We start from the raw sequence: 25,794 nt of genomic DNA, 5'->3' as shown, positions 1-25,794 counted from the left end.
TCATCTTATCCCCAATGAACTTATTTTTCATAAGCATTATATCTAATTAAATCATATTCTATTCAGCTCGTTTGGTTGTTGAGTTGACTGTTCAGCGAAGCAGAGAAAAGATGCAGCGTCCAAACTCCTTAGGCTCGGCATCATCCACGCCGGTTCCGCAACGTGATAGGATAACTGGTCCACAGCCAGTAGATGTAAGTTATTTTTTATGGATAATCCTCTCATCATCATGAATTGTTAGTTCCCGTTTAATAAAATACAAATGACAATTTCAAGAGTGAAAAACGACGAGAAATGGAACATGCGAAAATTCGAACTTTGCGCTTAATGTTGGATCAGGAAAAGAAAAATTTGGAAAATCTCGTAGCAAATAGCAGTTCAGGGAATCGTCAAGATCGTTCACGAGCCGAGGCAAATATACGAAAATTACAAGAGCAATTGAGACAGGTTGGCGGAGAAGTAAGTATAATTTAACTTGGAAAGTACGTGTTACATTAGAGATCATGTTTAACGGCCGCTATTAGTTGATGTATCAAATTGAACGTGTTTTTGGTCTGCGCTGAAATTTAATTTTTCATTTTTTCTCTATATGTTAATAACCTGCTATAAAATTATAACTCGATCGTTTATTTTTCACAATGTCCAAGTGATATAAATCTGATATTTTGCATTAAAATTTTTTTGCTTTTGATATCTTTCCTCTGAATATTTTTAATGTTTAGTGGAATAAGAACAACTAAATTTCTGTTAATTTGCTTTGCTATTAATTGTGCACATATAACTGCATTCCTGTGCAAATGAAATTACATAATTCATTCGACTCTCACATTACATAGTGAATTCGCAATGGGATTCGAGTTGAAAATGTTGAATCTAGCAAAGTCCGCATGCAAATCGTATCCTTTTATTCACAATTAATGTTGATACACGATGTAGAGTTTCTCCTTTTAAATAGAATTTCTATCTTTTTTGGCAAATTAATTGTAATGAGGCAACGGTGTCATAGATAATTTTTTTGGTAATTGTCCAAAGGAAGAGTTTTTCCCATTCAGATTTATGTACATTGTGTCCATGGAGAAGAGAATGTCTACGAAAGATTGACATGAATCTTTATGAAAGGCCATGAAAAAATTGAAATTTTTGTTTATATTGTGTTCTCTCCTGACTTTTGCTTTGAAAATTCTAATTTGACTATTTTACGAAACTAATATGAATTGAATCTGCACAGTTAGCAAATGACTTAAGATCTCTACACAATATCGATCGATTTCACGGCTTGATAAATATTATGTACAAAGCTGTATCCCTCTTCCTTCTTTCCGAATAGAAATCGAAATATCAATTCTTATAAATTTGTTGTGCCAACAGGACCCACCAAAAATATTTCTTAATTCGCCAACTTCTGGTTCAACTTCAAATACTGTAACTCCTGTCGTCTATCCCTTAACAAGTCCGCAGCACCATCATTCAAGTCCAGCCTTTCTGTCCCGATTCCCTCGTTCCTTATCGTCACTCAGTCTTGGTACTCGTAAAAAAACCGAGAAAGATATTCCGTCCCCGTTGAGCAACATTGTTCAGCAAAGTCCAGATCAGTTGGCTACACCATCGTTGCTACATCACCATCATCAACAGACAACGTCACAACAGCAGCAATCAATGTTACATAATGCTACTCCGTCTAAAAGGAAATTTATAGGAAGCGAAAAGAATCTCAAGGACGAAACACCACCACCGCTCCCCCAGCGTAACCCACCTCGTAAACTGGTGTGTCAACCAGACGATTTTAACCACCAACATCAACACGCGGCTGACTGGCGACGTAACATTCCTATATCCGATTTGGATAATTCAGTTAATGCAGTACACAATCAAAGTGTAAGTTATCACCCGAATTCAAAGACAGGCGCACCTAGCGCCTTGCCAGTAGCGATTGGAAGCCAATCGGCTGGCGGATCGAAACCATCGTCAACCAAAAAACGACCAAAAACGAAAACAAAAGCTTTATCGGATCCAAAGATGAGCACACAGATGTTTTTACAAATGGAAAAAGAGCACGGCAACAGTTTGGATGATGCTGCCAGTGTTACGCCCCCACCGTTACCGCCCAGACAACCGGGCATGATGGAGGAATGTCAAAATTTTGCAAACAATGCAAAAACATTGATGCAAAGCAGTAATATGACGGGCATGGGAAGCGGTCTGCAGGGATCGACAAATTCTCTGAGACCTTTGCCGAACAGTATCGACACTTTAATGAATTATCCTTTGGTCGCGACCTGTACACCGATTCGTGATAATTTATTAGCATTTCCGCTCTCTCAACGACCTAATATAGTGCAAAAACTGCAGCATCATCAACAACAACAAAGTCAACAATTTCTTAACAATAACTTTCACCATAATTTGCCATCAGCCCCAACACACTCTTCTGCTTCCGTTAATAAGTCTAATGTAAGTAATCACCATAAAACACAACTATCACATTACTTCTACTGCGTACTTATAGATACTGGAAGAATAAACTAATAACAATGCTCGTGTAGTCACGAAGTCTGAAACACTAGTTATGTATTCACGGAGAAGGTGTTAGTTTTTTTTTTGTACAGCATTGTAATCCTACTAACTACAATTAACATTTTGTTGAATAGTTTTATTTGAATTGACTGTGATAATAACTGTCCCCTTGTGAAACAGGACATATTCGCACATGAAATTGAAAAGCATTACACAAATAAATAGTAATGCATTGACTAACTTGCCTGGACGTAAGGGTGCGAATTGTGACAATATTTTAAGCCTTTCTAGTCTCGAGCTGTGTTAGAAACGGAAACTAGTGTTTATGATAATGCACTTGTGATAACCAGAAACGTTGCTTTGCCTTGGTTTCAAGTCTGTAAAAATGCGTTGAATTGTTTTTTTTTATCAAATCGTCCTGTCAGATTTACGTGCCGATGTTTAGGTTCGTCGAACCTTTGTGTGCGAATTATATTCAACGTAAATCCGCCCACAGTTCAGACCAAAGCTTGGCCGGAGCTAGACACTTTTTTTAGGAATTTGGGAGGCCTAAGTCCGCGTCTACTTGATGCCGGACCAGACCAACTGGAGAGCCCCCGCTCTTTATGGTCCACGGACTCCTCTTTTTGAGTCTAACACCCAAGGTTCAAAAAGTCAAAGAGGGACGATGACGGCTACGGTTTCGTACCATTTGGTCTGGTCCGACATCAAGGAGATGCGTACTTAGAACTCCCAAATCCCAAAAAAAAAGTGTCTAGCTCCGGCCAAGCTTTGGTCTGAACTGTGGGCGGATTTACGTTGAATATAATTCGCACCCTTGTCGTGTTTTGCGAATTATAAAAGGGAGCGTCCAACATCTGCGAGCCTCTTCGATCACGCTGCTCCGAGAGCAGAGGTGAGGCAGCGTCTGATGAGTTCCCTCTGTCCTGGTACGAAACTGTAGCCGTCTTTGTTCTTCTTTTATTTTTTGAACTTTGGGTGTTAAATTCAAAAAGAGAAGTCCGTGGATCATAAAGAGCGGGGGCTCTCCAGTTGGTCTGGTCCGGCATCAAGTAGACGCGGACTTAGGACTCCCAAATTGTTTTTTAAAGCTAAAGATCCATTGCTATCCATTTGATCTATTCTATATTTTTTACGAGAAAACGGTAATGGGAAATAAGTTGATCTGAAAAAGGCAAAGCAACGCAAATGAATGAATTTGAATTGTAACTAAACAGATGAAAATTCTACCATCCAAGACCAGTTGTTCCAATGGTTCAATGGCGATTTTAATTGACTATGACTAATATTTGCAGTACAACCACATTGTTCTCTAATGAATGTTCCTTTTGAAACTGGAAGATGTAGTATTTTCGAGATACAACTGTTAGTAGCTCACACACATATCGCATTCAACCACCACATAAGTGCTTTATCGAATAACACTCTGAAATCTGCACGTTTTATACAAAAATTTGCTAAAATCGCAAACAAATTTATAATCATATTTCACATGCAACACTAACTACTAATACTGTGCATTGCATTTACTCGACAAACTGCATCATGTATGAAGTATTTTTGACATTATTTACACTTAAAAAAAACCATAACACGAACCATATGTATCACGCTCAAAATGGTGATCTTACATATGACTTGAGCACTGTAATTGAGAGAAGAAATGGAAAGAAATCGTATTTGAATGGCCAAAAATTTTATTACGGAGACAACTGGAATGCTATGCATTTTGTATAGTATCTGCAGGACTAGGTTCACATCCGATATACATTCTTTATTCTTTCATATGGTTGTCGATGGACTGTATTTAGGATATTGTATTCACATCATTTCGCTTGAAGTTGTGTATATTTTTGCATGTTAGAGGTGTAAGGATTTGCATGCTATCTATTGTACAAATAAGGTTAGAGTGTCTAGTGTGTAGTCTAGAGTATCAAGTGACATCTTAGATCTATGTATTGTACAATATGCTATCACAGGTTCTGGGGCAAACACCACCGCAACAAATGACGAATCTCACGAAACATAGGAGGGTCGTGTCTTCTCCAGAACATATTCAAGATCGTCATCCTCCAGGTAGTACTATTGTTCTTTACTTTTTGAATCTTATTTACGTTTAAACTATGAATAGATCGGCACAATAAGTCCTCATCGGGATCATGGGAATTATTGGAAAAAGACAATGAACCAACACCGCCTGGTACTCCCCCACCGCCGTACTTATCGCCATCACAAGTTCAGTCACAAAATCTGCAAGGAGGCGATGGGACAGACAATGTGGATCCCGATCAAAAGTCTTCTTATTTGGACAATCCAAATCCATTCAGTGGAATTGCAACTAACGACATTATGGCGGCCCAAGCGAATGCAATCCAAAAAGAAATCATACTCATGGATGACGATGAAGTATCCGATCAAGAATGTCTTGTTGACGAGGAGGCTCCATTCAACTACTTGGTGCGCCTTTTAAAACTCGAAAACACAGTATACCTAGCTGTCTTTTTGAATTATCTATTATCAAATTGTGATCCCGTACCTCTACTATTCTATCTCATCACGGACCTGTACAAAGAGGGAACAGCAAAAGACATGAGAAAATGGGCTTATGAAATTCATTCAACATTTCTTGTACCAAGTGCGCCTTTATTGTGGTTTAAAGTTGACGAATCGTTAGCGCGAGAAGTGGACAATATCTTGCAATATGAATATGATAAAGTTGAGATTTTAAAGAAAGTTTTCTGGAAAAGTCGGAAAAAAGCCAAAGAAAAAATTAATGAACAACTTCGAATATTCCAACAGAGACGAATTGAAGGAATGGGTACGATATATGGTCCAACCGATCAACAATTGGCTGCAGCAAAAGGCGATAAAGCTAAGGAGCAGAAAATTTTTGAGGAAACACTTTTGCCAAAATTGCAGGATCTAGTGTAAGTAGTTTCTTTATTTTCTTTTTTTTTTGCTATTTTAAATGAACTTGAATTTTTCAAGCAAATTTATCTTGAGAAGACATTTCAACTGTTGCAGGTTTTGTGCCAAACAAAGTTTTATTAAAACCAGTTTGCAGTTATAGATTGTCGGTCACACATGATTTATTCGGAAATCATTTCATATATGAACATGTTGAAGGGGGCTTTCCTTACATACAAGAAGAGAGCGAAGACTTTGCAAATCAAAACTTTATTAAAATCGGTTCAATGTCTGTCTGTCTGTCTGTCTATCCGTCTGTCTTTTATTCGGCGTTGGGACGTGGAAAGGTTCAAAACCTACTGCTGGCTCCTGCCACGCATTTATGTGAGACTTCTACTCACTAAAACCACCTCCTTCTCATTCCACCCTCCCCACGGGACTTTTATAAAGCATTGCGTCGCGAGGCTGGATCAGCTTTTAACTGCGGCTCATTATGGTTTTTCCCTTCCTTGTTCTCGTCGTAGTTCTTCTTGCTTAAGCTGTTGGTATTGGTTCCATTCGTTGATTCCAGCATGAACTTCACAATGTTTTCGGGTGTTAAGCGCCTGTCTGCGACCGCTTCCCGTTTTGTTTGGTGCGTCTATGGGGAGCATCCCTGCTAGTACATATGCTGCTTCTCCTGATTTTGTTCGATATGCACTGGATACCCGGAATGTACTTAGCCGATATGCCATTCCCAATTTTCAGCAGTTCACTTTGTTATCCAGAACAGTTGCCCAAACTGGAGCTGCATACAGTAGCACGGAGCTGACTACCCTAGCAAGCAGAAGACGTAGACTTTGTCTTGGCCCACCAATGTTCGGTAGTAACCTCGAGATCGTTGGAGCGTTGGAAAACGCTTTAGTTACGGCGCACTCAATGCTTCTTTTGAAGTTGAGTCTTCTGTCAATAATTACTCCCAAGTATTTGAGCGATAGTTGGGAGTAAATTGTTTGTTCGCCAACTTTGAATTTCCCAGTTGTGTTCTTTCTTCTCTTGCAAATGAGAACTACTTTTGTTTTATGTTCAGCAAGTGAAAGGCCGGAACTTCTCAACCAGGAATTGACTCCCATATCGCTTCATTTGCATAGATCTCGATCTCGTCTTGATGCTTTGCAACCATTGTTATTTCGATATCATCTGTGAAGCCAATAGTTGCCACGTTGTCCGGAAGGCGTAGCGTCAACACTCCATCATTCATAATTAGCCACAGCAAGGGACCTAGGACAGAACCCTGTGGAACCCCGCAAGTTGTCGGGAATATTTTTAGCCCATCCTTCGAATCGCAGTAAAGTCTTCTTCTAAGGAGAAACTCAACAATGCGTACAATGTACTTCGGGGCCTGCAGCTTGTCGAATGCCTCGATGATTGTTTTTCCATTTTGCACCATTTTTAAGGTTTTGTGTGAAACAAAACCTTATTAGAATGGTGACGGTGTCTGTCTGTCCGTCTGTCCGTCTGTCTGTCTGTCTGTCTGTCTGTCTGTCTGTCTGTCACACCCGATTTATTCGGAAACGGCTGGACCGATTGTCACGAAAATTGGTGAGAGTATGTAATCTGGTGATCCCTTTACATGCAGTAAGTGGCGCCATCTTGTGTTAAGCTTAAGAGGGGGCTCCCCATACATGTGAATGGAGGGTGCAAATTTTTTTTTCACAGAATGTAGCCATGTGGGGTATCAAATGAAAGGTCTCAATTAGTACTTTTTGAAACTGATGCAATATTTGATATTGGGTGAAACATGGAGGAGTGAGCGCTCAAAATATGACCCCCAAAAAGTGTAACAGGTCTCGTTCTCAGAACCTCTCCAACCGAAAAATCTGGAAAAAATCACAGTGGTGCATCTCTATGAAATCTAGGCCTCAAAATATATCCGGTTCCGATATCTGCACAAATAAAGTTAATAATAGTATATTTCCACATTTTAGAAATTTACCCGGCACCCCCCCTTATGTTCATCCCAGAAATACAAAATTTGGCATGAGTGTAATGAAGAATATAATGCACAGTTTGGTCAAGTTTGAAGAAAATCCAACTATTATTAACAAAGTTATTGGGGGTGAAACTTTACAATTTTTTGTGAATTTCGTGCACTCTACAACCCGCATGACGTCATCATCACATATCAATTCGTCAATACCACAACGAAATGAATTCTTATGAATTGGGTCGCAGACAATTATTTTGTTTTAGTTTTTTAGTTATTTGTCAACCAGACATGTGTGTATGTAGGTATATAATATATGCGTGCTAATGAACTTTGCGGCTAGTGCCTAATTCAGATAGATATAAGACGTAAATCGGAATTATGGGTACGATAAATTTAGATACGTGCATATATGTGTACAGCAGGTAATAGGCAGTTTGTTTGTTTAGGGTGAGCGTGATATCTATGGCTCTAATATGTACGTATGTCTTGTAGTTTGGAAAAATATGAAGGATTATGTTGGATTTGTCGCTATATACGGACAGAGAAATGTGCGTCTCTTACATAAGATGAACACAAAACCTTTATACCCGAAGCGCGAGCTTCCGGTATTCCGACTTGTTTTACGCATGTTTTACGTCGAGGGTTATTACTGGGCACCATTTTCCTTCTTTTATTGCAGTCTGAGCCAAACCAGTCACCATGCTGATTGCATCGACAGTTGATTTCGCCTTACGAAATCCGAATTGTTTGTCGGAAGGGCCTTCTTCCTTTTCAGCGAGCAGTCTACCTTTGGAATGAGTATGAGCGTTTGTAGCTTCCATTGCTGCCATTGTCCTGGTGGTTACTTTCAGGGCAATATTTGTGATTCCATCCGGTCCTGGAGTCTTTTTTTCAGTCAATATTTTCGCTGCGTCTAGAATCTTCTCATTTATCACTACCGGAACTCCGTCGGGATTTAAATGTACTGCAGGAAGGCTTGTACAGTTCACATCTACTGGGAACAGAGTCTTCTTTTTCTTTAGCCTTTGTCCCGTTCACAAGCGGGGTCGGCTCGTCGTGATCGGTTTCGCCATTTGATTCTATCCAATGTCTGATCTGGATGCAGTCGCGAGGCTTTTAAATCCCCATCCAGCGTATGAAACCACCGTTGTTTCGGCCGGCCTTTTGGTCGTTTACCATCAACTTCGATGTTCAGACCAATCTTGGCAAGTGAATTCTCGTTAGCACGAATTACGTGACCATACCATCGAAGACGCCTCTCTCGCAGTTTTTCTATGATCGGAGCAACCCCATATTGATGGCGGATATTCTCATTTCCGATGTGAAGCCCATAGTGTTTTGCGTAGGCACCTGTTGTGAGACTTGATCCTACGGTCCTCTTCAGACACGGATTGATTTTGTGACCACAATCAGCAGCAAGCAACAACGGTACCAGTCTATAACAAGTGCATGGCTTAGCATTCATACTGGTGGATGCAAGAATTACCTAAATCTCTACCGAACTATGGAGTACGGCACCCGTGTTGATACGCAACACCACGTCGAGGCCCGAAGGTCTCTTCTCGCTTGAGCATAACCACAACCACCATGAAACTCCCACCAGGGGGGCCAACCGCAAATAATCGAGCTGTCCTCACATACAACAGGAATTCACTCGAAGTATGTGAGTCCAGGGGCTTTCCCGGTTCCCATGGTACCAGTATACCCCTGGTAAGGTTTCGTGACCAATTTGCCACTTCAGATGAGACTCGGGTCTGATCGCCCTGATTAGGTCTTTGGAGCATTCGCCTACTGAATCACGGCCGGCAAACCAAAGTGATTACAGCGTCTCCTGGTACCACCACTATGGAGGGTCTCCTCGGCCACTTGGTTTCGGTTTGGCCGATAGGGTTGCCGCCCCATCTTCCTCGCCGCCACCTCTGAGTACCTCATTTCGGATGTGATGGAAACGTTTCAAGCCACCAGTCCAACGTAACATCTTCGTTGCCATTACCGCAAGACGCCGTTCATTGTCTTTTATAGTCGGGCCAACATTCAGAACCATAGAGGGCGACAGGACGGACATTCGTAGATACGTCGATCACAAAGAGCACCAGTTGTGGAACGCCACTTTATCCAGGTTGCGTTAAAACGTGAAGCAATTTCATAACGCAGTTCTCCATTGGCTGATAAGATTGCCCCGTGATATTTAAATTGCTCAGTTCTGAACAGGGGATTGGTCGTCAAAAAATTTATTCAGATTCAATCTCAGATCGTGTTGCATGATGCGATCACTCCATATTTGGGCAAGTAACAAGGACGAAGACTGGTTAAATTTCAGGAATTCACAACGTGAATATAAGAGGCTCGTGAGGTGCTCGAAACGAGACTCCTTTAGAGCGTACTGTGAGGAACTGGAAGGCGAAAGGGAGACTTCAAGGCTGTGCAGAGTCCTCAAAAGGGATGAGTCGGCCAAGTTGGATTCTCTTAGAAAACCCGACGGTACTTTCACGAGCTCCAGACTGGACTCAGTACAGACCCTCCAGGAAGTACACCACCCGAGAGAACGGGTGGGAGAAGTGGTAGGGGGAGAGTTGACGGTTCTTGCAACCCCTTCAACATGCAAGCGTTGCAAGGGGAACTGGAACACTACGAAAGCGGTTGTCACCCATGAAAAGGTGAGAGCTGCCATACTGTCCTTTGAACATTTCAAAGCACCTGGCATGGATGGCATCTAACCGGCAATGCTAAAGGAGGGTATGGAGCATTTAGAGCGACCTCTAAGAAATATTTTTCGAGGATGTCTTGCTCTGGGCTACGTGCCTTCTTTTTGGCAACAGGTTAAGGTAGTTTTCATACCGAAACCTGGGAAAGATGACTATTCTAATCCAAAGAACTTCAGACAGATCAGCTCGACTTCATTCTTGCTGAAAGGTTTGGAGAGACTGGTGGAGCGTCACATTCGTGGAAACGCATTTAGGTCACACCCACTTAGTGAAAACCAACTTGGAAAGTCCTGTGAGTCTGCTCTTCATTCTTTGGTCACAAAGATAGAGGATGCAACTTTGAATGGTGAGTACGCGATGGGGGTGTTCGTGGACATTGAAGGGGCTTTTGACTGTGCGCCTTTTCAAAAACTTTGTGATGCCACCAGAGCGCATGATGTTAATGAAGCTTTAATTAAGTGGATCTATGCTATGCTAACGCAAAGATTGCTGTGCGCTGAGGTAGGGGTCGATCGCTACCTGACTACAGAAGCGACGAAGGGCTGCCCCCAAGGAGGTGTGCTTTCGCCGCTTCTGTGGAGTATGCTGATCGACTCACTGCTATGCGAACTGCAAAATTTGCCAATACACGCTCAAGCTTATGCTGGTGACGTGGCTGTACTTGCTGTTGAGCGGGATCTTGGAACGGTGTGTAGGAATATACAGCGTGCCGTTGATTTGATAGACAGCTGGTGCCTTAGACATGGTTTGTCAGTTAATCCAAATAAAACCGCAATGGTTTTATGCTCAAAAAGGAGAAAACTGGATAGACTTTGTCCCCCTGAGATGAGGGGTACTACCCTTCAACTCTCCGAAGAAGTGAAATATCTGGGGGTCACGCTAGATAAAAAACTTCTTTGGAACAAACATGTAGAGGTAAAGATGAAACGAGCTCTCACAGCTTATGGGCTGTGCATACGGACCTTTGCCTCGACATGGGGACTCAGGCCTCATGTGGTAATGTGGATATACGTTGCCATCATTAGGCCGATGTTCGTATATGCATCCGTAGTGTGGTGGGTTAAGGTGAGACAAAAAGGTTTTCACCGTAAACTAGCCGCACTGCAAAGAACTGTTTGGCTGGGTATCACTGGTGCCACGAGCACGATATCCGGCGCAGCTCTGAATGCACTACTCAATTTGCAGCCCCTGGATATATTTATTCAAAGCACTGCAATGAGAGCAGCTCATAGGCTAATTCGATTAGATCTATGGGAAAACAACGGATGTGGGGGGCACAGAGCATTGGAAGAGTTACTGGGAGGACTAAATTCAGTTCTTACAATGCCTTCCGATTCTCGTGTCCCCATACATTTGTTTGGTAGAAGATATGTAGTTACCCTGAAGCGTAGAGAGGACTGGGAAGACCCAGAGGAATGCGTGGCGGGATTTACGGAAGTCTTCTACACCGATGGCTCAAAAACAGAAGAGGGTTCTGGAGCCAGAGTCTACCTCTCGAATAAAAACGAGAAGTGGGCTTTTCCTTTGGGACAATATGCCACGGTTTTTCAAGCCGAAGTTTATGCGATCCTAAGGGTGGCAAACTGGGTGATTGACGAGCGGTTGAAGGGCAGGCGCATCGCAATCTGCAGTGACAGTCAAGCTGCACTGAGGGCATTGAGCAGTCCTTTGATCACCTCGAAAATCGTTCAGGAATGCAGAAACCGTTTGAACTCTATGTCTAGATTCAATACGGTTGAACTACTCTGGGTACCTGGTCACTGTGGCATAGAGGGAAATGAAATCTCGGACGCTTTAGCGAAAGAGGGGTCAATCTTCCCTATGCCGGGACCGGAGCCAGCAATTGGAGTATCAGCAGCATTGGTTAAATCTGTTTTCAAAAACTGAGAACAAGTTTCCCATAATGACAGATGGCAGAGCTTAAATGTTGCTCGACACACCAAACTTTTCCTGCCAGAACCCAACATACGTACCGCAAAGTTTATCCTGTCGAAAAGCAGGAGGACTTGCAGGTGTATTGTGGGCATTCTGACAGGCCATAATTCACTAGCTGGGCATATGTTCAGAATAGGAATTACCGAAGACGATACGTGTCCCTCCTGTAATGAGGAAGCGGAATCCACGGAGCATTTCCTATGTGAATGCCCCGCCTATGGACGCATCAGGCATCAGATCTTTGGTACCGATGTCCTCCAATTGCGACGGGTAGCATCACATCCACTAACGGAAATCCTGCGATATGTTAACGAATCCGGAATATTCCGTTAGACGGGGGAGGCCAGTACAATGGGCCAACACGGCCTGAGTGCTCAGAAGCTGTAGCTTCTCCCCCACCATACACACACACGCACACACACAAGTGTTGTCGTAGAGCATATCAGATAAGTTGGGTGTGTGTGACACACGGTGAAACGCTTCCTCCAGGATTTTTAAAACTTCTTCTCACTGATCGAAATTTCGATTTGTTGGCTAATTCCTTCAAAGAATTTGTAACTTAAATTAATTATCTTTTTACAGTCATCAAATCGAACACGAAACACCTCCGAAAGCAGAGAAGCTGGCGTTAAGTTCTGCGCTGTCAACAGTACTCCATCGCATTTTCATAACACGTAGTAATCCTGGAAGTCCCATCGATTCGGTGCATCACTTTGTAAGTCGCGAGAAAAGTTTCAAAAGTCGATTAATGGGCAAAAATCGTAAGGTGCGTATTATTTAAAATCAAATGAAAGACGTGCAATATTTAAATAGAAATAAAAAACGCTCGCATGTTAAACACGAAATGCAAAACAGACATATCATCAATAATTAGATACTTTGACGGATGCATTGCAATGACCAGTGCGACCGTATTTTGCTAGATGCACTGCAGTCTAATATTTGTAGAATATTCAGATCTCTAATTTTTTCTGTATGTGGCATTTTCTCGTTTTGAACAGATGGTTGTTCTCGGTCATCCCCTAGTTTTACGACAATACTACGAAGTGACGCATTGCAACCATTGCCAAACAATAATTTGGGGTGTGAGTCCGCAAGGCTTACATTGTACTGGTAAGTTCGATTTATATTATTCCGGATCGATCTCCTAATTGGAAATCATTTTAAAGATTTTCAATGAGATCAGCATTTTGATTTGAGAATATTAATAAAATTCTGTTTGATATTTGTCAGATTGTAAACTTAACATTCATCGTAACTGTTTGCGTGATTTGGAAGAAAGTTGTCCTGGACCAGTGCTACAGAAGCGCAAGGAACAGCATACAGACAATAAAATTAGTAAATTTATGGAAAAAATTCGACCAACACATCATTTCATTCAAAGTGAGTATTGCAGTCCGCCAGCTACCTTCTGTGTTTTATTCTTATGCATGTTTCTATAAATTCAGATGAGCGGGCGCGTCGTGTAGATGAGGAAGCTACGGATGAGTTGCTCGGTGAGTACTTTGATTTTTTCTTAAAGTTAATGCATTTGATGGTCAGTGAAGTAGGGTAACACCGCAAAGTGCTGATTTGTTCGGGAATGTTTGAGCGAAAATGGTGAAAAACAAAAAATAAATCAATAAACCATGTTTTCTTCGTTGCTTTTTTTCCTCTCTCAATCCGAATGAGGAGGAATTCTTATGCAATGAAAAGACAATGATGATATTTATAACGATCAGCTTAAATATGTGTTTGGCACGTTCTTTAGATGGTGATCCTTTTTAATAACTGTTATTGCTGTTTAATGGGGTATAAGTGGGAAGCCTATTGAAGCAGGACAATCATCATTATTCATGACCAAAATCAGGATTTGAATATGTAATATGAAACCTACAATCAAGAGAAGTGGCGAACCTGATCCAGATGATCCGACTTCGCTATCGAGCGGGACAAAGACTAAAAAAAGAAAAGAAAAGATAAGATCAAAATACATGATGATATCAATTGTTTGGCCAATGTGCAACTATATACCTTTCTAGAAGGTGAGAGCACCCTCGGAAGTTCTTAGTTGGCTATATAACATGAAGAAAACTCTGTGGAAAGCGGCATCTAGTAGGAATAATAACCTTTCTAGTGATTTCTCGATAAGAATTGATTTGTGTTTGCTAATTAACTTTTTATACGCTGTTTATATAAGGCCTACAAATAAGTTCTGTCGATTTTCACAATAGATGGCGTAGCTTGTTTTTTATTCCATTGATCCACATTTCCAAACATTCATCGGAAAGCTACTGTCAATAGGCACAAACGTCAGTATAAATTATTTAATTGAAGTGTAAACAACAATACTTTTTTCATCAACGAAAATGGCCAATTTTGTACCAAATAATGTGTTTTTGCGGGGAGTTCCGCAACCGAAAGTCATCGCATTTTGGTGGAAGTTTATGGTGACCATGCTCTATCTGAGCGAACGTGTCAGAGGTGGTTTGCACGGTTTAAAAGTGGCAATTTTGACTTGGAAGACGAAGAGCGCGCCGGACGGTCAACAATTTTTGAAGATGAAGAAGTAGAGACATTGCTCGACCAAGATCCATCGCAAACGCAAGAAGAACTTGGAAAAACACTTGGAGTCACTCAGCAAGCCATTTCCCACCGTTTAAAAGCGATGGGAATGATCCGAAAGGTCGGAAATTGGGTTTCGTATGAACTGAAGCCAAGAGACGTCGAACGCCGTTTTTTTCACGTGCCAACAACTGCTCCAACGACAAGAAAGGAAGGGTTTTCTGCATCGAATAGTTACTGGCAATGAAAAGTGGATCCATTACGATAATCCCAAGCGTCGGGCAACGTGGGGATATCCCGGCCATGCCTCATCATCGACGGTCAAAGCGAATATTCATGGTGAGAAGATCATGCTGTGTATATGGTGGGACCAGCTGGGTGTGGTATACTATGAGCTGCTAAACCGAACGAAACGGTCACTGGCAAACTCTACCGACGCCAAATGATGCGTTTGAGCCGCGAGCTCAAGAAAAAACGGCCGCAATACCAGCAAAGGCATGATAAAGTTATTTTGCAACATGACAATGCTCGTCCACATGTTACACAGCCCGTTAAAACATATCTAAAAACTTTGAAATGAGAAGTCCTACCCCACCCGACATACTCTCCAGACATTGCTCCTTCTGATTACTATTTGTTCCAGTCCATGCAGCATGGCCTGACTGACCAGCACTTCTCCAATTACGACGAACTCAAAAAATGGCTCGATGAGTGGATAGTGACCAAGCCGGCCAATTTTTGGCGCGGTGGTAACTATGAATTGCCTGAAAGATGGAAGAAAGTTGGGGCTAGCGATGGGCAATACTTTGAACAATGAATGTATAACCAATTTTTCCCAATAAAGCATCACATTTTTTAAAAAAAAACCGACAGAACTTATTTGTAGGCCTTATATATAACAACATATAAACGGATAGAAGTGCGGCGCTGAGCAGCCTTATTTCAAGGTAAGTATTGAGATATGCTATCCAGCGAGCCATCGATTTGCCTAGGATTTTCAATATTTTGTTTGCTGAAATAAATGGCGGAGATCAATTATCTATTACACTGCATATTTGAAAAAGTAGGGAGAGAAGATATTGTATTCTTCACTTTCGAGAAGTATTCAAGAGAAGTTGGTACGATGTGCGGCAGTGTTGGGCATATTTGTATTCGTAAATACGAATAAATTCGTACGATGATTTTCTATTAATACGAATACGAATATATTCGTATTCGAAAAAGTGAATATTTTGGTATTTACATAAGTGTAATGATGAAAGTGTGATTAGGAGATCAGGTCGATCATCCTGAATGGCCGATAACGACCTAGAGGGCAGAGCTATCCCAAAAATCTAAATAAAGTGGCTAATTTGACCGTGAAGGTCCGCCCACAAAAATTGAAGCTCCATCAAAGTGCTCGGTCGACACGTTCTTGCACGCCTCTGTGCTAGCCAGGCTCGGGAATGTGGGGGGGGGGGGGGTCCTTTGAGCGCTTTGATTCCTCACGCTTCATTACTCAAAACAACGTGCCTTTTCCGATGCGTGGGTCCGCACCGGATTCTAAACTCGACCTTAGTACGGATTTCGCGACGGCCTATCGAAGGACAAACAGAACGAGAACTAAAGTTGGAAATCAAAAGAAAAAAAAAACGGCTCGACCGCGCGCGTGGAGCCGTAAGTCTCCGGACCCGAGTGCCGCGATCAAGGAGGGGAAGATCCACGACGGTTCACTGTCTCAATGATCGTCTCTCCCGCCTCAGATCTTGTATGAGGCACGGCCTCTGAGGTTCCCACCCTACCTCGACATCCTCAGGCCAGTTATTACTTTGAGGATGTCCCTTTCAAAACAGTTGCGGGGGGGGGGGGGGAAGGAGGATCTGAAAGGGAGGAAGTCCTCAAACCACCATCACACTATTCACACTTCATTATTCCAAAGCAATTTCATAACAATTATTCAAAAAATAAGAAAATGAAGATAAAATTCCATAAAGGAAAAGAAAAACAAGAAAAGAAATAATAATCAAAAAATAAAATAAAAAAAAAATAAGAAAAAGAAAAATAAAAACAATAACTCACCCCTAGTCGTCACTCCGGGCTCGGTTGGCGGCTGGTTTACAAAGTTCTAAAAACAAATTGATTAAAGAAAACGATTATAAACAAAAATTAATTTCAATTAGATTTGAATATTATTATCAGGCGTATTGCTTTAACTCTTACGTAACTATTAATCGTTTATGCTATAATCCACACGTTTCTCACTGTACAACTGTGTCTTTCTGGGATTTATCCACTATTTTCGATCCTAACGATCCATCCCATCACAAGTGGAATCACAACACTTTCGTCAGCTTGAATTTCCGTATATTTCTTACTTCAAAATGTCAATTCTTACTTTCTCTCCTTTCTCTCTCTCGTCCGGGCTACTTCGCCTCACTTCCTTTCCTTTCTCCCACGACCCGCGTCAACAATTTTCTTTTTCTCTCCTTAAACTCACTTGCTGCCTTCCTCTTGTGCTTCTTCCACCTTCTGCCAACCCAAATCCAAAAACTCTTTCTTCTCCTTTTGTTTCGCCCAGCTCCTCCACTCCCACAGCAAAATCCAACTCCCTCAGAAAAAGACTTTTCTCCTCTTCCTTTGTTTCGCCCAGCTCATGCACTTCAACCGCAAAATCCAACTCTCACGTTCTTTTTCTCGGCATCGCTTCAACACTCCAAAACCCGACCCTCCCCGTTCTTTTCTCGCGCCCCGCTTCTATTCCCGCTACATAGCCTTTCTCACTCGCTAGGCAATGTTGCGGCAATATGCGCATGCGCTTGCGGATGCGGCAAATCATTCGCCTCTTGCCAAGATCAATTCGCCCGAATGCATTCAATAATGTGCAATCTGCGGCTAACATTAAGGCAATTGCACACTATTAAATGCATTGTTTCAGCAAATTAATTAAGAAAGAGCCGAATGAGATTCCGCTTCCGTCGCGCAGCCGCGGTCACTACACAAGCGCATACGAATACGGCTGTATTCTCACGTTCGAAAGTGAATACAAAACATATTCGTATTTACGGGTACGGATACGAATTCTGTTGGGTGAATACCTGTATTTCCAGCTACGAATACGAAGTTTTTTGTATTGGAATGTGCCTTTGTCCCGTTCACAAGCGGGGTTGGCTTGTCGTGATTGGCTTCGCCATTTGGCTCTATCGAATGCCTGATCTGGGTGCAATCTCAAGGCTTTCAAATCCCCATCTAGCGTATCAAGCCACCGTTGTTTAGGTCTGCCTTTTGGTCGTTTACCATCGACTTCGATGTTCAGACCAATCTTGGTAACTGAATTCTCGTTAGCGCGAATTGAGTGACCATACCATCGAAGATGCCGCTCTCGCAATTTTTCCACGATCGGTGCAACCCCATAACGATCGCGGATATCCTCATTTCGGATGTGACCAAAACGTGCCACGCTACTAGTCCAACGCAACATCTTCGTCATTACCGCAAGACGCCATTCATTGTCTTTTATAGTTGGCCAACACTCAGTGCACACATATATTTGTAGCCATCTCAATTCGTTGGCTGCAAGCAATTATGTATTGAAGTGCACACAAATATATGTATGCACTGTGGACTGGACTATTTCCGAAATAGAAACTTAAATACTTACATATATTGCGTATTTCGTGAGTGGCAATTGCCCAACAACCTGTTTGCTTCAGCCAGAGACATCTGTCTAACTGTCTAATACAGACTTTAATGTGTGAGATAGGCTCAAATATTTATCTGATGCAGGAGCACACATTCATCTGAAGCAGGTTCAGACATTTGTCTGATATAGAAGCAGACTTTGAAACAGGCGTTTATCTGAAACAGACATTTGTCTGTCTGATACACTGGCAGACATTTACCTGACAAAAGCACACAAGAAAAAGAATATGGCTTTGTTTCCAAGGAAACCTTCTGTGGAATCGGAAACGGTTTCGTGGCTATGAATCTAAGAAACGAAGAGAAACGGTTGAGAGAACTATATTGGGCGAGCCTACCAGGGATGGAGCAGTCCAGGGTGCTTATTGGGGGATACGAACCCATGCGTACAAAGGATTGTTTAAACTTCACCAAAAGAATCCTTAGTATTTCTTTTTCCAAATTTGATATGATTTCAGTTGTGTTTTTAGGAACAAAATAGTCTGTTACCAGTCCCAATTCCCTAGGTTTGAGCCAATTTACGCAACCGCATTGAGACCTGTTGCTGTTCAACACATGGAAGTCAGGTCAATCCAGTTTCAGACAACTTCATTAGAAATGATGCGGAACTATCTTTTTAGTTTCCTCGGTGAACTGCTAAAGCCTCTCACTTTATCTCTGAAAAGGTAGCCTGCTTTACATTTTTAAGGTTTTGTGTAAAACAAAACCTTATTAAAATCGGTTCAATGTCTGTCAGTCAGTCTGTTTGTCACAACCGATTTACTTGGAAACGGCTGAACCGCTTGTCACGAAATTTTGTGAGAACATGTTGTCTGTGTACCTCTTTACATGCAGCGAGTTGTGTTGACTTGGAAGGGGGGCTTCCCATACATGCGAAAGGGGGTGTATATTTTTTTTTATAGAGTATAGTCATGTGGGGTATCAAATGAAAGAGCTCAATTAATACTTTCCGAAACTTATTTCCTATCCAACCGAAAAATCTGAAAAAAAAACCACAGTGATACATCTATGCAAAATCTAGGCTTCAAAATAAATCCCGTTCCGATAACTGAACAAATAAAAATAATAACATATTTCCATATTTTGGAAATTTACCCAAAAACCCTCCTTAAGTTCAACCTAGAAGCGAAAATAAATGAAATCAATAAGGAATACCACAATAGAACAAGCGATGGACACCTGGGTATAACCAAAACCGTCGAGAAAATTAAGCGTCGATTTTATTGGATTGGATGCCGACAGTCCGTGGCCGATTGGATAGGTACATGTGTACAATGTATATCCGCAAAAGAACCGCAAACAGAAGTCGAGGAACCCTACGGAAATATGACGCAGGAGCACCATTCGAGCACATTGCCATGGATATAGCCGGGCGGTTTCCAGCGAGCACCAAAGGCGATGAGTATGTGTTGGTCGTTTTGACTATTTTAGTAAATGGCCGGAAGTATATCCAATATTCAATCAGGAGGTATCGGGAGTGCGCGGACGTATTTGTAGAAAATTGATTGATGATCCATGAAATAATCAGAGGACAATTACGTATCGTCAGTGACAGGATGAAGGCCAGGTACGACTCAGGGGCAAATGAAGGCTTTCTCGACGGACAACTAGTGTTGCTTCATAATCGACAACGCAGAAAAGGGAAATCGTCAAAGCTGCAGTCACAATGGGAAGGGCCTTATCGAGTAGTGACTAGCATCCTGCTTGCCTTTCCAGAATGTTCTGTAGGGTATAAACGGGCCGGAAATTCGCCCACGGAGTCAGTCAAGTTTCAGAAGTAGACTCAAACGCGTCAGTTATAAATACGCCTCGATTTGTACTAGTTGGAGGATGCTAAGTATTTATAAATACGCTATTTGCATAGCGCTACAAGATTACGTAATATGAAGCGACTACCTAACGACCCTGAGCCTGTACCCGATGATCACTAGGTTCTCCGCCCATAAAATCTAAAGTAACACGAATTTCGCTTTAAAATTTCGGCAACACATTCTGGTATAGTTAAGTTAACGGTCTGTCCAATAAAAAGTCGATTCTGAGAACCTCCTAATGTGGTTTCCCCCCGTAGTTTCAGCATAATTTTCTTATTCACGCGCTGGCTCACTCCAGTTGTGTCGATAATTTGGCGAGACTGATCAATTATTTATATTTCAGTTTGTTATGTATGTTTCCAAATAAACGTCACACAATCTCTTTTTTTCCAACCAGTATTGGACAGAATAATATCTTTAAACGCTTCGTAGGCGTTTTCCATATCAGGGTAGTGGTATTGTATTACTCCTCTTATTTTCTGCTGATCTTTTTGTTTTTTTATTCCTTTCAGCCGCCATCAAGTTTCTGATTGGTCTATCCGTTAGAAGTTCGGCTATTCTCCTTTTTCTTCCACGATTAGAATCCTTCCTTGGCCCTGCCTTTGGTAATAGACATACTTCTTCAGGCGTTACAGAATATGTAGACATTGCGGGTCAGGAAGAGAATCATTTACTGATAATGAGGGAGACGATTAGTAACAGATGATGGCAGTAATTCAGAATCATCGAATATCTCTGGATTGCTAGTATATATTCCACTAACACGAAATCCTGGAGTTATATTGGATGGAGTCAAAGCAAGTGGGAATGCAACGTTTACTATTGACGGAATATGATAAATAGTCATTATTTGTCTTGGATTGTTCAGAGTCACAGGCATTGTTACTATATTTTTTGAGGGGCCCGAAAATACTCTCTACCAAAGGTTGTAACTTATGGCTGCAGGGCGGAGGAAATGATAAAACCACAACCCCGTTCTCTTTGAGCAATTCAAGAGCCTCAATAGACAAGTGGGAGTTGTGGTTATCAAGGACAAGAAGAACTTGCTGCTTCTCTATCGAACATCTCATAAAATGAATGAAATGTTTTAGAAACTTTATAAAATTAATCTCCATAATCCAACCTGATTTGTTAACATTTCCATTTCCAATTTCCAATTCTTGGAAAAACAAAGAATAAAGCTCTCACCAAACTAGTTGCTTCCGGAGTGCGCAGGGATAAACATCGGTGTCTCTCCATGAAGTTATAAAACCAATCTGATCCTGCCATCTTGTTTACTCCCGATGACTGGGGCATTTTCGTCAAATTTGCTTTCGCATATTGATAGGCGAATTTCCTCACCTCTTTCGGTGAAAGCCCAATTTTAACTATTCAGACAACAGCAACTTTTGTCCTGGAGTGAATACCTGTAAGAAAATGGAAGCATAACCTAATAACGTAGATCACTCAACTGCAAAATCACAATAAACACAACAGCTTATGGAAGAGAAGCCAAGGACCAACTTTGGTACTTTATAGCTTATTTTTAATTCCTTTTCTAAATAAAAATTTTATTAATGGAAGTTTGGGGTTAGTTGGCATAGTCCACGTACCATATGCCAACTAATTCCACACCTCTAAATGCCAACTAACCCCAACAATGATTTCAAAACAATATGGCCCAACCCTTTTATAAAATGGTAAAGAAAGTTTTCACATGGACGCGCAATCACAGTTAGTCACTTAATCAACAAACGTCACAGGACACGTCGCACAATTTTCTAAATTTTCACCAAGGCAAATAAACTGACAACAGTGGCCATCCTCACTTGTTGGTAACTTCAATCAGGTTGAGATAGTAGTGGATCTGTGTGTGATCTGTGGGCTATTCAAAATAGAAACAAAAACGTCAACATTGTGCCGCTTCCGTAGCAAAATTGAGAAACCAATTTACCCCTTATGCCAGCTACCCCCGGTCTCCACTATCATTTGGTTTGCACGCAGAGATGTGGCCGTTTTGTCAGTTGCTCCAATCTGCTTTTCATGTAACTTTGTAGGGCAAACTTTTTGGTATTTATTGTGATGATACAGGATGCGGCAGCATAACTTCCTTTTTTCAAAACTCAATAAAAACTATTGTATGCATCGAAAAATATTTATTTATTTTTTATAATGTAGGTACATGTCTAAAGTTTTTATTTACATTGTTTTGAAGATCAAATCTGTTAGGTGACGTCCCCCATTCTCCATACATTGCGTAAATCGATTTCTGGCGTTTGTCATGACTCTTGTTAGCATAGCAGGTGTTATGTTGGCAATTTCTTCTTGGATGTTGGTCTTCAAATCTTGTAGGGATCTTGGACGGTTCACATAAACACGGGATTTCAAAAAACCCCGTAGCACCCTCGGGAACGACATCAAGAAGAAGTTCACACGCGTTCATCCGAGAATTGGAGTCACGTTCTGAAAGTTCCTGCACTATCGCCATCTTATAGGGATGAAAATGAAGATCATCACGAAGAATTCTTCTCACAGAACGATCGGATAGTCCAAGGGCAGATGCATGTTTGCGCGCAGAACGCCATGGCGATCGCAACATTGACGCTCTCACTGCTTCAATGTTCTCAGGTGATCTAACGGGCCGAGGGACTCCAGTTCTTCCTTTTGTTGTACTTGCAGTTTGTCTGAATGTAGTGACCCATGTAACAATTGATTTGCGGTCTGGGACGGGAGCCAACGGGGCTAAATTAAAGCGACTCCGAAATGCACGCTGTGTTGCAATAACCGAATATCCGCTTGAAAAGTAAACCTCAACGGGAAAGGCACGCTCTTCACTATTCCAACGCATGATGGCGACTGAACCGTGTCGGGACAAAACTTTACAGTATCCCCTCTTGAACGAGACCACTAGCACTCCGCTATGACATCAACTAACTGAGTGGCGCGCATTTTAAAAAAGGAAGCTTTGCTGCCGCACCCTGTATAAACAAACTACTGAGGGGGATGAGTTGCCTTTAATTTACTTTTTGGACAGTTTCTCAGCTCACACGAGTGATGCTTTCGCGTTTAAAAATGATTCTGGTTCCTTTATCATTTTTAAGGTTTTGTGTAAAACAAAATCTTATTAAAATCGGTTTACTGTCTGTCTGTCCGTCACACGCATTTTTCTCGGAGAAAGTTATAGCGATTGACACCAAATTGAATAGAAAAGTGGAAATTGTGAACGCTCACGCATACATTGAGTTACATCATTTTATGTCGAATTTAAGGGGGGGGGGGGGGTCCCCATACATGTAAAAGGGTAGGTGTAATTTTTTTTTTTTACCAAATATAGTCATGTGGGGTATCAAATGAAAGGTCCCGATTAGTGCTTTCCGAAGCCGGCCTTAGTTTTGACATTTGTTGGAAAGGTGGGGAGTGCGGGGGGTCGAAGTTGATCATCTCTTTAAGGGGGCCTATTCTCAGAAACTGTCCAACCGAAAAATCTGAAAAAAATCAAGAGGCTGCCACTAGATGGTGCCTAGGCTCCGAAATACCCCCTAAACCGATATCATTTTCAGGTTTCCAGCTTTCGGTTTCCCGACTTGTTAGTTCTGCATCCACATGAGTGATCCACTATATCTTCTCGTTATTCAAGAGATTATTTATCAATGGCTAAGAAATATTTAGTTGAATCGCAACGTGTTGCATTGATATAGCGGACTTATTTGAGTACGATTGATGATTGGGTTTTGATTGCGGTTACTCATGGTAAGGAAAGACGGGGTGGAAGGTGGTTTGTTTTCTAAGAAAAACTAATAATCCTTGCAATATTATTACAAACACGACTTTAGTCGATTTTAATATTTGAAAAATAATTAAAATAATTAATATGATTTAAAAAATGTTTTCGATAAACGAAATGCAGGAGAAAACTTTAGTAGACGGTATTATGCTCTCCCATTCCCAAACGAGCCACATTTAATGGATGATAACAATAATCATGTTGGACTGGGTGCGTGTGATTTTTGAAAATGACATTTTATGGTTATTCGTTGCGAAGTATCATATCTTTTTCAAAGTAACTTGGATATGTTAAAAACTCAAAAGTTAAAAAGGACCAAAAGCCCCAAGATTTGAAGTGTGAAATTGGGCTTTTTAATGGACGAAACATATGGGAAGAATGTAGGTTGCTTGTTATCATAGTCTGGATCCCGCTTATCTTTATTTTCGCACAACATATTGTGCCTTTCATTCTAATATCAAATTCATGTATGTATATAGTTTTTTTTGAGCTCCGGATGTAACCCACATATACAAATAGAGAACATAAGATTTATTGCAAGATTTGGCAACTTTTGGTGTGTGTGACATTGGAATTATGCACCGCGAATTTTAGATATCATATCATACTAGAACGTATCCGCATTGAATCACCACCTAATAAAAATATTATAAAGAAAGATGAAATGGAGATGGTTGAAATCAACTCGACATTGCTAAGAATTCCATTTATTGCACTGAATGCAACATTTCCAAACTAAGATCTTCCATTTTGGGCTGCAACGAGCAATTTCACCGATTCCCCGGTATTCTAGTGGAAGCATGTGTGATTTGTAATTTCCACCCAACATATGGTCTTGAACACGATAAATGAATGTGTGGCGGACTGGGCTAGCTCCGGGAACTTGGCTTGTTATATTTGCAATCATACCAGTCTGAAGTAAAGTTGGAATAAGAACGGTCCGCCATATTAACTTTACATATTCTCTATGTAGCTCAGATATTTCGGAGGATGTGGTATCGCGAAAATTGAATGTTTGCCTCGATTTCGTGGCTTTTAATGGTTGGCAAGTTCAATTTCGAATGAATAAATAATTTATTGCAAGTGTTTGAAATTGATGTGTTCTAAATTAGTTCAAGAGTGAATTTGAAGGTGTCGAAGAAAAATTATACAACTGTTGACTGCTCGGAAAACGTTTTGAGTTAATAGTCGTGAAATTAATTTGGAAAATTTGAACGAATATTGTAAAGAATCGAAGAAATTACTTTTATTTAGAGACTTAATATCAAGTAAAGAATTTAATAATTGCAATTTTCATTGAGTTACTTTGAAAAATGAAGCTCACCCTAATCTGAAATGATACCCCCTGTTTTATGAATGAAAATGCGCGATTAGCCCCACGCTTCATGAATGAAATACCGCGATCATGCTTCATGTACGAAAATCTATTTCTTATAATAAAAAAACAACTCAAATGATATGGAAATTCAAGAGCTGAATGTAGTATCTGATACTTAAAAGCAAAGCGAAGCAAAGCATTTCCAATTGGCAGGTGTAAAATGTCGATAATAAGAAAACAACTTGATTCATTTAGAATGAACGCTCCGTGCACCTTCTAGGCTGATGTTCATTTAATATCAACAAAACAACAGTTGGCCGCAACATGCATTTCTTTTGTATTGATCTTTTCTATTTTTACCTAATCCCATTATCGTTGCTTCGTAATTCATGAAGATAATTCAGATATTTTTTAGATCCTCCCTTAAGAGTGAATTTAACGTTTTCTGTAACCAATCTATTATCACGTGTGTGTTAATTGACACCCTGGATATTCTCTTTAATGAAAAGAATAAATATCTATCATTTAAAAACTCCATCCATCGAAAAGTTGTAAATATCTGAACATAATCCAAGTATCTACTTTTCCTAGAGTTGTCCTCTGTTAATATTCATTCATTTTTTTTTTCACCAATTAGCATATGCGACTGCTGA

The 25,794-nt window shown here is 40.9% G+C and overlaps 1 protein-coding gene across 8 annotated transcripts in view; it reads left to right on the top strand.

The window, feature by feature from the left end:
* Positions 1–25,794, top strand: part of LOC119655610 (rho guanine nucleotide exchange factor 11) — a 181,848-nt gene that overhangs the window by 48,849 nt on the left and 107,205 nt on the right. For 7 of the 8 annotated variants that reach the window (XM_038061576.1, XM_038061573.1, XM_038061571.1 and 4 more), the window contains 9 exons: positions 67–194; positions 277–459; positions 1,369–2,451; positions 4,494–4,590; positions 4,646–5,441; positions 12,613–12,796; positions 13,032–13,143; positions 13,264–13,413; positions 13,479–13,526. In XM_038061576.1, coding sequence (XP_037917504.1) covers positions 67–194; positions 277–459; positions 1,369–2,451; positions 4,494–4,590; positions 4,646–5,441; positions 12,613–12,796; positions 13,032–13,143; positions 13,264–13,413; positions 13,479–13,526 — 2,781 coding nt within the window. The remainder of the gene's footprint in view (positions 1–66; positions 195–276; positions 460–1,368; positions 2,452–4,493; positions 4,591–4,645; positions 5,442–12,612; positions 12,797–13,031; positions 13,144–13,263; positions 13,414–13,478; positions 13,527–25,794) is intronic. The other variant, XM_038061578.1, reaches the window with a different exon arrangement.

The sequence above is a fragment of the Hermetia illucens genome, chromosome 4, assembly GCF_905115235.1.
Source record: "Hermetia illucens chromosome 4, iHerIll2.2.curated.20191125, whole genome shotgun sequence".
Taxonomy (NCBI): domain Eukaryota; kingdom Metazoa; phylum Arthropoda; class Insecta; order Diptera; family Stratiomyidae; genus Hermetia; species Hermetia illucens.
Note: the sequence above shows the minus strand (reverse complement) of the source record. Positions and strands in the feature narration are given on the sequence as shown.